Source organism: Microcaecilia unicolor, chromosome 2, assembly GCF_901765095.1.
Source record: "Microcaecilia unicolor chromosome 2, aMicUni1.1, whole genome shotgun sequence".
Lineage (NCBI taxonomy): Eukaryota > Metazoa > Chordata > Amphibia > Gymnophiona > Siphonopidae > Microcaecilia > Microcaecilia unicolor.
Genome location: NC_044032.1, coordinates 498767713 through 498783594, shown reverse-complemented (window position 1 = coordinate 498783594; position 15882 = coordinate 498767713). Strand labels below are relative to the sequence as shown.

The 15882-nt window shown below is 43.3% G+C and overlaps 1 protein-coding gene across 2 annotated transcripts in view; it reads left to right on the top strand.

The window, feature by feature from the left end:
- Positions 1–15882, top strand: part of SORCS2 (sortilin related VPS10 domain containing receptor 2) — a 1538136-nt gene that overhangs the window by 1386265 nt on the left and 135989 nt on the right. For both annotated transcript variants that reach the window (XM_030191157.1, XM_030191158.1), the window contains 2 exons: positions 755–857; positions 8277–8353. In XM_030191157.1, coding sequence (XP_030047017.1) covers positions 755–857; positions 8277–8353 — 180 coding nt within the window. The remainder of the gene's footprint in view (positions 1–754; positions 858–8276; positions 8354–15882) is intronic.

The window sequence follows — 15882 nt, the reverse complement described above, 5'->3', positions numbered from 1 at the left end:
ATGGTGTTTACTCAGGTTTTAAGTACTCTTTAGTCAGGAAATTACAATCCATGCAGAATACCGATACCTACCTTGTGTGTGGAGCTCTCCACTATTCTAGGGCAACTCCTTTCCTGGTTAAATTGTTTTGGCTTCCAATAAATTCTTGGATCACCTTTAAGCTTTGCTTATTTGTTTACCAAATTTTGTATGGCCTATTGCCTAGTTACATGCAGAACCTGATAGGCCTGCCTTCAAGAAATGCTTTTCCTACGTCTAAGGAATATTTCATGCTTCACTATCCAAGTTGTAAGGATCTTCACTATATATCTATTCATACTGCAGGTTTTACCTACCAGGCTTCTAAGATATGGAACTCTTTGCCTAATGCATTGAGATATGTTACTGATTATCTGTTATTTCATTAGTTGATGAAGGCATTTCTATTTGATCAATCCCTCACCTGCACTAGTGCTTGTTATTTCCAGAGCATGTTAGGTGTCTTGTTTTGGTTACTGTACAGAGGCGATTTTTTTTTATTGTCCATTTCTTGTGTATGTTCACATTACTTGCATTGTACTGTAGTAATTGCTTACTGTTAGCCACATTGAACCCAAACTTGTTTGGGATAATGTGGGATATTTTAATGTTTCAAATAAATAAAAATAAATAAATAACTTATATTTAAAAAGTGTGGAACTAGATTGTATTGTTCCTGTGGGCTTATTAAATCAACTCTTACTTTTTTGTTTTGTTTTGTTTTTAATTCATAAAGCCTGATTGTCATCTTCACCTCCATCTCCGCTGGGCAGACAATCCCTACGTGTCAGGAACAGTTCATACGAAGGATACTGCACCAGGCCTCATAATGGGGGCAGGTAATCTATTGTATTGTAACAAACTTTTGTTCTGAATGTTGTGCTATTCCATGCATAGAATTTAGTCTGAGAAAGCAGACCTGGTGGCAGAGAGGAATCAAATTCTTTCCAGAAGGAAATCTTAATTTGTAGTATGGTGGTAGAGAGAAGTGAGGTGTAAGGGTGTAGGATTTAGATTTCTGATGATCTAGAAGTGTTTTTCGAAATTGCGATATCTCTTTTAAACCAATATAAAGATCATGCAATGATCCTTGTCATCTCCAAAGTACATATGTTAATCCAGTAAAAGTTATCACAACCTACTGATATACTATCAGGCTTATTTTCAAAAGAGAAGGACGCCCATCTTTCGACACAAATCGGGAGATGGGCATCCTTCTCTCAGGGTTGCCCAAATCGGCATAATCAAAAGACGATTTTGGGCGTCCTCAACTGCTTTCCGTCGTGGGGACGACCAGAGTTCCCAGGGGCATGTCGGCAGTGTACTGAATGCGGGACGGGGACGTGCTTAACAGATGGGCGTCCTCGGCCGATAATGGAAAAAAGAAGGGCGTCCCTGACAAACATTTGGCCGACTTTACTTGGTCCATTTTTTTTCACGACCAAGCCTCGAAAAGGTGCCTGAACTGACCAGATGACCACTCAGGGACTGTCCTCCCCTTACTCCCCCAGTGGTCACCAACCCCCTCCCACCCCAAAAAAAATGTTAAAACATTTTTTGTCAGCCTCTATGCCAGCCTCAAATGTCATACCCAGCTCCCTGACAGCAGTATGCAGGTCCCTGGAGCAGTTTTAGTGGGTGCAGTGCACTTCAGGCAGGCACACCCAGGCCCATCCCCCCTACCTGTTACACTTGTGGTGGTAAATGTGAGCCCTTCAAAACCCACCAGAAACCCACTGTACCCACATGTAGGTGCCCCCCTTCGCCCCTTAGGGCTATGATAGTGTTGTAAAGTTGTGGGGAGTGGGTTTTGGGGGGATTGGGAGGCTCAGCACCCAAGGTAAGGGAGCTATGCACCTGGGAGCAATTTCTGAAGTCCACTGCAGTGCCCTCTAGGGTGCCCGGGTGCCCGTTTGGTGACCTGGCATGTCAGGGGGACCAATGCACTATGAATGCTGGCTCCTCCCACGACCAAAGGGCTTAGATTTGGTCGTTTCTGAGATGGGCATCCTCGGTTTCCATTATCGCTGAAAACCAGGGACGACCATCCCTAAGGTCGACCTAAATGTTGAGATTTCAGCATCCCCGACCGTATTATTGAAATGAAAGATGGACGCCCATCTTGTTTCGATAATATGGGTTTCCCCACCCCTCAGGAAAACTTGGGCGCCCCGTTCGATTATGCCCCTCCACATGTGATGAACAATGGATGTGCATCATGGAGTGTCTGATTCTGTTCTATGTGGATGATAACACAGAGGCTGATCTTCAGTCAGTGGTCTACGGATAAAGTTAACTGGACTTGGGTTAAATATCCTGATAATTTAACCAGAGTGCTATCATGTTAAATATCCAGTAATCTTGTTAATCTCATCACAGCTATTTGACTGACTAGAGTTATCAAAGCTGCATATTGTCACTGACCAGAAGAAGTTATATAATGTCAAGTCTTTCTGTTTAACCAGGAAATGATTTTTCAAAACAAAATTTAGCTGGTGAGTGCAGGACGAGGTAGAGAGAATTTGGAAATTGGAGGTTTGTCCAGCTAATTCCCAAAGTGAGATGGATGAACCTTTCAGATATGAGCCTCACAATATCTTACTGTTCATTTGTGATCATCTGTGTTTACTATAAAATACCTTCTGTGGTGACCAGCCTGGTGGCTAAGTGCCTATGCTGTGCACTGCTATGCCAAGGGATTTTCATTTCATTCCTGGCTCGTAAACCAATTGCAAACTAAACAAGAAGTGTAATCAGTCACAAGAAGCGTATAAGGAGACAATCTTGATACAAAGGACCCAACACAGACCATGTTTCGACAAAACTGCCTGAGTCAGGGGTCTTTACAAAGATACAGAGTCAATATTTAAATTTAACTGGGCATGAAAACCTCCTGCCCGGTTTAGATCACTTGTGTCTGTCTATTCATGCATATTCAGTGGCACTTATTTGGTTAGTGCAGGGGCGGTCCATGGGCAGAACCGGTATTTAACTGGTTAGCAGCATATGAAGGGGTCCTTTTACTAAGCCGCGGTAAAAAGTGGCCTGCAGTAGCGTGAACACGTCTTTTGGCTGCTCACATTTTTTACTGTGTCTAGGGAAAAGGGTCTTTTTTTAAGGGGCTGGAAAATGGACATGCGCTAAAATTGAAACCAGCGTGCGTCCATTTTTGGCCTGAGACCTTACTGCTACCCATTGACCTAGCGGTAAGGGCTGACGCTGGAAAAGCACAGTAACCGGTCAGCGCACGCCAACCACTGATTAATGCCGGAAACACTGCACACGGTAGGAAATAAAAACTAATTTGTCCCGGTGTTATGGGCATGTGCCAAATCTGAAATTATCACCAGGGGGTACACTAGCCTGGCAGTAGTCTTGTTTTGGCATGCGCTGCACGCGCATAGAGCCTATCGCACATTTATAAAAGTGCTCCTCAGTCTGCTAACCGGCTAAGTAAGTGGATAAAGTTAGAGCAGCAAAAAAGCTGTTCTGACTTTATCCACCGAGCTAACCAGGCACTGGTTAACTTTCAAGTGACCACACATACCCAGATATTGAATTCTGATGCCCAGACATGGATCGGTATTGCAGTGGCGTACCAAGGGGGGGACGGTGGGGGCGGTCCACCCCAGGTGCATGCCGCTGGGGGGGTGCCGCGCGCCTGTCGGCTCCGCTAGTTCTCTGCTCCCTCTACCCCGGAACAGGTTACTTCCTGTTCCGGGGCAGAGGGAGCAGGGAATGAGCGAAGCTGACAGGCATGCGGCACCCCCCCCCCCCCCGAGCAGGTGAAAATGCACCCGGGGAGGTGTCCTTTCGCCTGGGGGTGGAGGGCGCGCTGCACACGGGGGGGGGCGCATCGGCGATCCGCCCCGGGTGTCAGCCACCCTAGGAACGCCAGCCTCAAATGTAATCCCTACTCCCTGACAGCAGTATGCAGGTCCCTGGAGCAGTTTTTAGTGGGTGCACTGCACTTTAGGCAGGTGGACCCAGGCCCATCCCCCCCTACCTGTTACACTTGTGGTGGTTAATGTTGAGCCCTCCAAAACCCCCCAAAACCCACTGTACCCACATGTAGGTGCCCCCTTCACCCCTTAGGGCTATGGTGTGGGCAGTGGGTTTTGGGGGGTTCAGCACACAAGGGAAGGGTGCTATGCACCTGGAAGCTAATTTTATTTTTTAAAAAGATTTTTTAAGTGCCCCCTAGGGTGCCCGGTTGGTGTCCTGGCATTCAGGAGGGCCAGTGCACTACAAATGCTGGCTCCTCCCACGACCAAAAGGCTTGCATTTCACCGGGTTTGAGATGGCCGGATCCGGTTTCCATTATGGCTGAAAATCGGACCCACATATCTCATCTAAAACCAGCGATCCGCCGGTGATCCTATTCTAAACCCGGCGAGTGATTTGGCCGGCGCCAAGCGTATTTCGAAAATACGCTTGGCTCCGCCCGCTTACAGCGCCGGCCCCAAAGATGACCGGCCATCAATTTTGCTGGCGCCGTCCGATTATTCCCCTCCATGTGACCCATCCAGTCTGTCCATCTTCTGTGTGATCGGATTTCATGGATTATTCAAACTCACTTTGGGCTACTACTGAAAAAAAACCCGATAAAAAGCAGATTGTAAGGATAATAACTAAACTATCCAATATTTATTCACCACACATAAAAAATAAATACATAAATAATTAAAAGCTCGACACGACCATGTTTCACCCTTTGAAGATCTTCATCAAGGGCTGTATCACCTACTCAGTGTGTTTCTTCTAGCAAAAAAGGTGCCGGTACTCAAATGTCAGGCCACCCTTCAGGGATGAGGTGATCTCTGAGGGACTCACTCCACAATAGCCAGGCCCCCTGCAACCAGTCACAGAATCTATGACAAGGCAGAATTGGTGTGTAGAGCCTGAGCTCTTTCATTAAAACTTGGGGACCATGGGCCAATTTCAGCACATGATGGAAAAGGTGCCGGTACTCAGTACCCCCAAGTACCCCCTCAAAAAAAGCCCTGCACCTACTGGTAAAAAGTTTCTCTCCTTGTAGCAGCAGTCACCTTGAAAGGGCAAAACATGACCGTATTGGGCTTTTAATTATTTGTGTATTTATTTTTATGAGCGATGCACAAATATTGGATAGTTTGGTTATTACCCTTACAATCTGCTATTTTGTCATTTATTCTGGATCTCATGGATCGTCTGTCCATTTGTTTTCTGGGACCTACTAGCATGAGCTAAATCCAGATAAATACATTTTTAAGACCTCTGAGAGGATCCAGACACGGGTATTTTTAGGAGGATCCACTTACATGGTTTATGGTTTATTAAGGTTTGATATACTGCCTTTTCAAAACAGGTCAAAGCAGTGGCATAGCCACAGGTGGGCTTGGGTGGGCTGGGGCCCACCCACTTAGGGCTCAGGCCCATCCAACAGTAGCACATGGTAATGAAAATGCTGCTCTCCACAATACTGGCACCTTCGCATGCTCAGTTTTGAGCGCATGCCTGCTGCAGACTACCAAGGTGGAGACTGGAGAGAAGCATTTTCCCACCAGCTGAGATATTTTTTTGGTGTGGGGGTGGGGGAGAGAACATTTGGTGCCCACCCACTTCTTGCCTAGGCCCACCCAAAATCTGCTGTCTGGCTACGCCCCTGGGTCAAAGCAATTTACAATATTGTGAAATACAAAATGAGAAAATGAAAAAGAATGCCACTATAAACTGAAAAGAAAAGCACACACCAGCTCCAGGTACAAAGAAGTACCTATATTTCTTTTATTACTCCGATAATACTCAATTTATTTCTCTCCACCAATACTTTGTAATCCCAATTACTATGTAAGCCGCATTGAACCTGCTTTGAGTGGGAAAGCGCGAGGTACAAATGTAATAAATAAATAAATAAATATACTATGTAAACCACTTTGAATGTAGTTGCAAAAGCCACAGAAAGGCAGTATATCAACCCCATTTCCCTTTTCCTTTCCCTAATGCAGTCCATTGGTTTTCTTATATTTTGTCCTTGTGATAACTTATACTGTGCCAAAACTGGAAATACAGGGGCCCTTTTACAGAGCAATGGTAAGCCCAACGCGGGCTTACCACTAACTCATTCGGGACTACTGCTTGCCCAACGCGGCTGCCGGTAGTAGTCCTGCCCTGACTGTGCACCATTTCCGCATAAGCTGGCATGTTTGAAAATATAAGTTAGATTAAATAAAAATACTACCAACAATAAAGAACGATAACGTGGATGCAGCATCTCATAGGTTTGTTTGCTTTGTTTTGAGTGTACGCAGAACGTCGGCTTCACGGGGAAGGGGGAACGTAGACTAACCTAAGTGACTTCAGCTTTGAAGTTATGCTGTCTCCTGTTCTCTTTGTTTTGTGCCTGCACCGCAATACACTGGTTGAGAACCGCTGGTTTAGAGTTAATGGACATTGGCATGGCAACAGGGATGCAACTCCACCTCCCGAGCTCCCTCAGGACCTTCAGTGGAATTAGTGAATCCCTAGCTACTTTTTTTTTGTTTACCTTTTGCATGTCAGGAATTGATTGCTGGCATGTGTGGAGGGCAGAAGATTCAATGAATACCTGAAGACCCTGAGAGCATGCCACTGGTGGAGATGAAAAAAAGTGCTGCTTGTTTAAGATGTCAGGTGGGGGGGAAGTGCTGGGAAAGGCAATCTTCTGTTCACTGAGCAAAGACACTCGAAAGGAGTGAATTAGCATCTTTAATTAGATCTTGTCATAGGCCCCATACTCTTCTCCTAAATCTCTACCTGCTTATGTTTATAGGCTTTTTAATACTATACATTTTAGTTTAAAGTACATTTTTTGGCATTTCACTGTCAAATGGCCAGTGGACAATGACTAGCAAATATGACAACTGTGAAATTTGTGTTGGTGTGCCCGGAGCTTGAAAGTGTGCCACGAAATAAAAACAAAAATAGGTTGAGAAGCACAGTCTAAATGGTATGCGCCTAAAAGGCCTCATAAAATTACTCTTCACATAAGAGAACACACAGTGAACAGATAGCAATGTGCTTTAAAGCATACCAAATATAAGTTCAGGGGTATAGAATAGGCAGAACACGGGTGGAGTCACCGAGTGCATGCCTAGGTTATAAATAGGGCTTCTGTTCTTAGTTGTTTAAATTTAACAATTTAGTTTCCAGCTAATTAAGGATATTTTTTAAGATACAAAGCAATCAGTGTTTATTGGTATTTTCATGCCACAGGTGAGTGCCTGGTATCTTTTCCGATGGAATCAAATATGTACATTTGTGTTATTTAGGAGTCATCAAGGCAGGAAAGGCACAAACCCTAAGTGGAGGACACAAGACAAGCCTGGGCAGGAGTGAAAGGCTACTAAGGATTTTTCCGGTTTTCATCCAATAAACACCTATTTTAATTTTTTGGCTTCAGGTGTGTTTTAACAGTGTTTATTGGTTAAAACCTAAAATCAGAAGCCATAGTTAGAACTGTTGTACTTATTCTCACAAATTCTATAAAGTTAGGTGCCCAAATGTACCCTTAGCATGCAAATATATAGAATACTAAGCATTCAAATAAAATAGGGTCATTTGAATTCGTAAATTAATAATAAACTAGTTGGTATTAACGAGCAATAACAGGCCTTAAATGGCCTTAATGAATGCTAATTGGTACTAATTAGCAGTTACACATGCAACTGCCCTTAAAATTGTTATTCTGTAATTTGGCACGCAAAATCTGTCACGCGCAACTTCTATGGGGGGGTGGATATGGGAGGGGCATGAGTGTACCAGGGGCGTGCCCAAGATGTGTGCATGCAGGTTATAGAATACTATTACTTACGCATATAACTGACATCAGGCGAGCACAGTTGTGCATATAATAACCATTATAGAATTTGTACTTAGCGTCTTCTAATGGGGCGCCTAACTTTGGATGCCCTTTCTTGAATTTACCCCATTTTGCTTTTATTCTCAGATTTTAGTTTGTAAACTGGCAGGATGCTACACTAATTGGCAGTCTAATGTATTAAACTTGAAACTTACTGCAGAGACAACGTTCTGGGCTAGATTTACCATAGTGTGCTGCCATTATAGTACATTCTAACACGCATTGAAGCACATTTTGCAGCAGGACCTATTTACTAATAACATATGTAAACAGTGTTAGCACATTTTAGTCAGTCTAGCCCTCAGATTATGTCTCTTTATTGGGGTTTGGAAGACTATAGTAAATCTCTTTTGACATGCAACATGTTTACTTTCATTAGGTAATTTGGGCTCACAGTTGGTTGAGTATAAGGAAGAAATGTATATCACTTCAGACTGCGGGAAGACTTGGAGACAGGTAAGAAATCAGAAATTGCGGTCAATATGTGGATGTCGACTTCATATCCTCAACTAAGCTTCGATACAGTATGTGGTATGCATTAAGGACTAGATTCTATAAATGGCACCTAGAAAATTGGTGCTATTCTATAAACCTTGCCTAAAGTTAGGCGTGGTTTATAGAATATGTGTAGTGCCCATCCCCATGACTAAATTTAGTTGCTGCCACTTATGCCAACTAAACCTGGTTTAAATGCCCACACCTAACTTCAGTGGCGTACCAAGGGGGGGCCATGGGGGCGGTCTGCCCCGGGTGCACGCCGCTGGGGGGGTGCCGCGGTACGCGCCTGCTGCAAGAGTTCGCTAACTTCTCTCGTTTGCTGCAGCTCCCTCTGCCCTGGAACAGGTTACTTCCTGTTCCGGGACAGAGGGAGCTGCAGCGAACGAGCAAAAATAGTAAACTCGCAGAACCCCCCCCCAGCGGCATGCACCCGGGGGGGGGGGCTCTTTCACGGGGGGGTCTTTCGCTGGGGGGGTCTTTCACCGGGGGGAGTCCGCGCTGCATCAGGGGGGCGCTGCACCCGGGGGGCGGGGCGCCACCCCGGGTGTCCACCCCCCTAGGAACGCCACTGCCTAACTTAGATGTGAATTGGGTGTACACTATAACACTGCGTGTAATTTTTAGGAACACCCATGACCCACCCATGGCCCTCCTTTGACCCTGCCCCCTTTTGACATCCACATGGTAGAATTTATGCGCAGCACTTTATATAATATGCTTAGCAAGTTGTGCATGTAAATTCTAATTAGTGCCAATAATTGCTTGTTAGTGGCCAACTATTTGCGCCGATTGGTGTAATCAGAATCCAGGGGTAAGCGGGTATTTCTATAACTGGAATTTAGGCACCCACTTTACACAAGCTGTGAGACTATTCTGTATAGTTCAAAACAAAAAAGCACCAAGGGCTTTCATATGTGGGGTAAGGCCAAAGCAGAAAAGCACTGAGTTTTTAGAAGATGAAACAAATCCTTTTATTGACGATGCCAATCAGTGCTGTATATCAGTGACTCAACATGAACCGTGTTTCAACATGCAGCATCTGCATCAGAGGTCGCATTTTTTGGTTTATACGGATGTATTTTGTAAACCTTTTATCTGGAATGAAAATTTACAGTTTTCAGGTTTCTGAAGGACAGGTAATCTGTGCATTTAATTGTTTTTGGTAAAGAATTCCAAATTTTATTACCTTGATATGATATGAATTGTTTTATAGATTACATTCCTACAAATAGGGAAATGCAGAATGAGATATTCTCTGGATGATGAAATGGCATTACAGGGGGATTATTCAATGAAATTGTTCATATATGATGGAACAGAACCATATAGAATTTGGTGAATAAAAACACAGAACTTGAAAGATATTCTGTCTTTTATTGGTAACCAGTGTAGGTTATATAGAAGAGGAGTTGCTTTGGTGAAGCGAGGTGATCTATATATGATGCGTGCAGCGGTATTTTGAGCAGTTTGCAATTTTTTGATAAGGCCGCCTTTAATTCCTGCATAAATGAAGTCGCAGTAGTTGAATTTTGTTAGTACTAAGGATTGAACCAAAGTACGAAAGACTGATTTAGTGAAAAAAGGTTTTAATCTCTTTAGTTTCCAAAGTGAATTAAAGACACTTGAGACCACCTTAGAAACTTGAGTTTCAAGGGTAAGGAATTGATCAATCGTGGTTCCTAATATTTTCATTGATGAGTCAAGGGGATAAGTGATGTTCACTAATGTAAAAGTTTTAAGATTTATAGGGTGGTGAGAGTTAATTACTTTTAAAAACTTAGTTTTTTCAGTATTGAGCTTTAATTTAAAATTAGATGCCCAAGATTCCATTAATTTTATGCCTAATTTGATCGCATTCATTATTTCATATAATTCTTTAGAGAATGGGATATAAATGGTGACATCATCTGCGTAAATGAATGATGAAAAACCATTTATTTGTAGTAAATTACCTATGGGGATCATCATGATATTGAACAGGATTGGGGACAGAGAAGAACCTTGAGGTACTCCAGAATCAGGAGGCCATGTTGAAGAAATTGCACCTGATTGTTTGACTTGATATATGATCTTTAGAAAGCCAGAGAACCATTTCAGGACAACTCCATAAATTCCATAATAGTTGAGGATGTTTAGAAGAATATAATGGTCAACAGTGTCAAAGGCACTAGACATATCAAACTAAAGTTTTAATATTATGTTGTCAATAGAAATCAAACAAAAGAAAACATGGAAAAGAAAATAAGATGATACCTTTTTTATTGGACATAACTTAATACATTTCTTGATTAGCTTTCGAAGGTTGCCCTTCTTCGTCAGATCGGAAAAGGACAACCTTCGAAAGCTAATCAAGAAATGTATTAAGTTATGTCCAATAAAAAAGGTATCGTCTTATTTTCTTTTCCATGTTTTATTTTGTTTGATTTCTATTGATAACCTTAAGAGTGGACTAACACGGCTACCACACTCCTCTACTTAATATTATGTTGTAAATACTCAGTTCTTTTCTGAAGTTGGCTAAGAGGGTAGTAAGAACAGTTTCAGTACTATAAGAGGGTCTAAAACCAGATTGTGAGTTGTGCAAAATGGAATGGAGTTGGAGATATTCCATTAGTTGTTGCATGACAAGTCCTTCCATAAATTGAACCAATAGAGGAATTGAAGCCACTGGTCTATAATTAGAGATTATACTTAAGTTTGCTTGGGTATTCTTTGGTATTTATTTATTTTATTTATTTGTTACATTTGTATCCCACATTTTCCCACCTATTTGCAGGCTCAATGTGGCTTACATAATACCGGAGAGGCGTTTGCAGATTCCGGTGTGAACAAATACAATGTGATGTTGTGGTAAGATAAAGTTCATGTAGCATTGCCATATTAAGGAATTATGCAACGGTAGAGCTGAGTTATGTTCATACGTACTTTAGTTTTGTTGTGTTGCAGAGATCAGGTATTTAAGTTGGTATGAGAGTTGGTATGGTATTTAAGTTGGTATGAGAGTCAAGATAATATTAACCATCAGTACACTTTCTGAATGTGGGGGAAAAGTCTCATTGAACATCAGGTCTTACTTTTTGCTTCTTTGGTGCTGGGTTTAATCATTGACAAAACCCCTCTCCATCCATTAGTGAAACAAAAAATAGTGATTCAATTAATATGTGAATGAAAACTATGAAACGTTAACTGTAAATAAAGCTACTGTATATTTGGCAGAGATGCACTTATCTTATGCTCTGTGCCATTTTGAGAGGGGAACAGACCCTGAGATAGCATCAGATTAAGATTTGAGTGTAAATAACAGATGAATAGATTAGGGGCTGATCTGAATAGGTAACCAGGCAATGTGTCAAGTCGGCATTTTCATTTTGCATATTTGAGTAAGGTGTGACTGACCTGAACAATAGTAATTAGGTGAAAAGCAGGCCAAAATCTGTCTGTCTGTATGAGAACGGAATGGTAATTGATCCTGAAGACTGAGGAAGTAATCAATTGATGTAAAAGAGTTGTTTATCTCTAGTCTGATAGTAGTTATTTTCTGTTCGAAATATGTCGCCAATTGGTCTGCAGTTGGAGTGGGTTCTTTTGCAGTTGATACAGGCTGAGAGCCAGATGCATCAACCAAACATAAAAAAAAAGCAAAAACGTAAAAGCTGTTACCGAGTTTAAAAAAACGAACAATGCAGCAAAAAAACAAGTCGCACATGTTCGGTGCGGTATTTGAAAGTACAATGCATCAATCTGGTGGAATCCCCGTCAGTAATCGGCCCCTAAAGCATGCGCAGAGCAGCCAAGCGTTATGCTGGCTGCTCTGCGCATGCCACAAACGTCAAAAAAAAAAAAAAAACACGTGGATCGGGAGGGGGCAAAGGCGCTCATCAGGAGCGTCCTGTATGGACGGCCTTGACCCCCCACCCGTGATCGCCGCTGCTGCTCCCCGCTTCCTCTGCCAGCATTAAATAAAAGAAAACAAAAATCAAAGCTTCGGTCCCCCTTCCCTTCCTGTCTCTCAACTCTTTCTTTCTCCACACGTCTCTCTCTCCTTCGTCTTCCCTGCCCTGGCCCGCCCCCGTCTGATGTAAGAAACCTATGTCAGACGGGGGCGGGGCCAGGTCAGGGAAGACGAAGGAGAGAGACGTCCTGAAGACTGCAGCGAACTGGTCTTCTTGCCCGTGCAGTGCCTTCATACAGAGGTGAAAGGCACTGCACGGGCCCGGTAATGCGGGGGGGGGCCGGAGGAGGGGGGGGGAGCAGCGGCAACGATCTTAGGGGGGCCAGCGGGGGCAGGGCACGGGGGCGGAGGATGGCGGGAGGCGGAGCTGTGTGGGGAAAGAAAGAGTTGAGAGACAGGAAGGGAGGGGGGCCAAAGCTTTGATTTTTGTTTTCTTTTATTTAATGCTTGCGGAGGAAGCAGGGAGCAGCAGCGGCGACCACGGGGGGGGGGGGGCAAGGACGTCATTAAAGGACACTCCTGACGAACGCCTTTGCCCCCTCCCAAACTTTTTTTTTCAGTTTTATACTGATGCAGGGGGAGTGGGGAGCAGCAGTGACCTCGGGCGTCAATAAAAGATGCCCCTGACGCGTGTTTTCGCCCCCCCTCGCTTTTGTTTTGTTTTTTACATTACAGTTTTCAGTCGGATAGCCCTAACGACAGGTACAGACCTGTCGTTAGCTTTCCGGCACTTTTCCTGCGTTAGGGTAGTCGGAAAACTTTGATGCATCTTGTTTCTATGGGGTTTCTACACAATTTGCTCATCTGCATTCCGTTTTCGTTTTCTGCTACCGTGGTCGGAAAATGGCCTTTAATGCATGCCACGGTTTGAAAATTCTTTTTTTAGAGGGTCGTTAAAGGGTCATTAAAGCTTAGTGCATCTGCCTCTGAGTGTTCAATAAACTATTTACTAAGGAATAAGGAGTAGAGTTTCCTTGGATTGACTTTTGTATCACCTATGAGCTTGGAGTAGTAGGAAGTTTTTGCTTTGGTAATCTTGTTTTTGTATGTTTTTAGGAGCTTTTTCCAATTAATCCATTGTTCAGTGGATTTATTTTTGGCCCAAATTCTTTCTTGTTTCCTGCAAATGCGTTTCATTTGAAGAAAATCTTCGTTAAACCATGGGGATAATTTCTTTGGATGAGATTTGTTTGTTATAGCAAGTTCATCAAGGACTGTTTTACTAATATCGTTCCGTTGTTGGATGAAATTAGTAGTGGATTGAGTTGAATGATATGCTGAATTGTTCATTAGACCAGAATTTGAGAGGGTCAATTTTGCCTCTAGTTTTGAAGAAATACAGTGGTGGAAATAAGTATTTGATCCCTTGCTGATTTTGTAAGTTTGCCCACTGACAAAGACATGAGCAGCCCATAATTGAAGGGTAGGTTATTGGTAACAGTGAGAGATAGCACATCACAAATTAAATCCGGAAAATCACATTGTGGAAAGTATATGAATTTATTTGCATTCTGCAGAGGGAAATAAGTATTTGATCCCCCACCAACCAGTAAGAGATCTGGCCCCTACAGACCAGGTAGATGCTCCAAATCAACTCGTTACCTGCATGACAGACAGCTGTCGGCAATGGTCACCTGTATGAAAGACACCTGTCCACAGACTCAGTGAATCAGTCAGACTCTAACCTCTACAAAATGGCCAAGAGCAAGGAGCTGTCTAAGGATGTCAGGGACAAGATCATACACCTGCACAAGGCTGGAATGGGCTACAAAACCATCAGTAAGACGCTGGGCGAGAAGGAGACAACTGTTGGTGCCATAGTAAGAAAATGGAAGAAGTACAAAATGACTGTCAATCGACAAAGATCTGGGGCTCCACGCAAAATCTCACCTCGTGGGGTATCCTTGATCATGAGGAAGGTTAGAAATCAGCCTACAACTACAAGGGGGGAACTTGTCAATGATCTCAAGGCAGCTGGGACCACTGTCACCACGAAAACCATTGGTAACACATTACGACATAACGGATTGCAATCCTGCAGTCCCCGCAAGGTCCCCCTGCTCCGGAAGGCACATGTGACGGCCCATCTGAAGTTTGCCAGTGAACACCTGGATGATGCCGAGAGTGATTGGGAGAAGGTGCTGTGGTCAGATGAGACAAAAATTGAGCTCTTTGGCATGAACTCAACTCACCGTGTTTGGAGGAAGAGAAATGCTGCCTATGACCCAAAGAACACCGTCCCCACTGTCAAGCATGGAGGTGGAAATGTTATGTTTTGGGGGTGTTTCTCTGCTAAGGGCACAGGACTACTTCACCGCATCAATGGGAGAATGGATGGGGCCATGTACCGTACAATTCTGAGTGACAACCTCCTTCCCTCCGCCAGGGCCTTAAAAATGGGTCGTGGCTGGGTCTTCCAGCACGACAATGACCCAAAACATACAGCCAAGGCAACAAAGGAGTGGCTCAGGAAGAAGCACATTAGGGTCATGGAGTGGCCTAGCCAGTCACCAGACCTTAATCCCATTGAAAACTTATGGAGGGAGCTGAAGCTGCGAGTTGCCAAGCGACAGCCCAGAACTCTTAATGATTTAGAGATGATCTGCAAAGAGGAGTGGACCAAAATTCCTCCTGACATATGTGCAAACCTCATCATCAACTACAGAAGACGTCTGACCGCTGTGCTTGCCAACAAGGGTTTTGCCACCAAGTATTAGGTCTTGTTTGCCAGAGGGATTAAATACTTATTTCCCTCTGCAGAATGCAAATAAATTCATATACTTTCCACAATGTGATTTTCCGGATTTAATTTGTGATGTGCTATCTCTCACTGTTACCAATAACCTACCCTTCAATTATGGGCTGCTCATGTCTTTGTCAGTGGGCAAACTTACAAAATCAGCAAGGGATCAAATACTTATTTCCACCACTGTATAACATATTCGTAGGTTTTGAACAATGGTTAATTTCTTTCCAGTTTAATTTAAAAGAGAGGCTATAGTGGTCTGACCAGGGTACTGGAGTCCACTGTGATTCAGATATAAAAAAGTTGGTTGGGTCATTAAATTTTGTAACTAATATGTCTAGGAAAATACCTAACATTATCATTTGTGCTAATTTGGATGAGCAGCATTGGATAATAGTTATTAGGCAAAGATCTAAATACACTGGAAGAATTATGAATGTCATAGGAGCATGTAATCACCTCCTTGTTTGAAAATCTCAAATAGCATAACAGCTGGTCTTGGGGTGGGGTGATCACTGAGGGACTCATCCCACAATAGCCAGGCCCCCTGCAACCAGTCACAGAATCTATGACAAAGCAGAATTGGTGTGTAGAACCTGAGCTCTTTCATTAAAACTTGGGGTCCATGGGTCAATTTTAGCAGACAATGGAAAAGGTGCCGGTATTCAGTACCCCCAAGTACCCCCTCAAAAAAAGCCCAGAGTAAGATTGATCAAAAATTAGAATGTGACTCAGAAAATGTAGATAATTTATTGAGGAAATTAAATAATGTTAGTCTTTGAGGTCCTG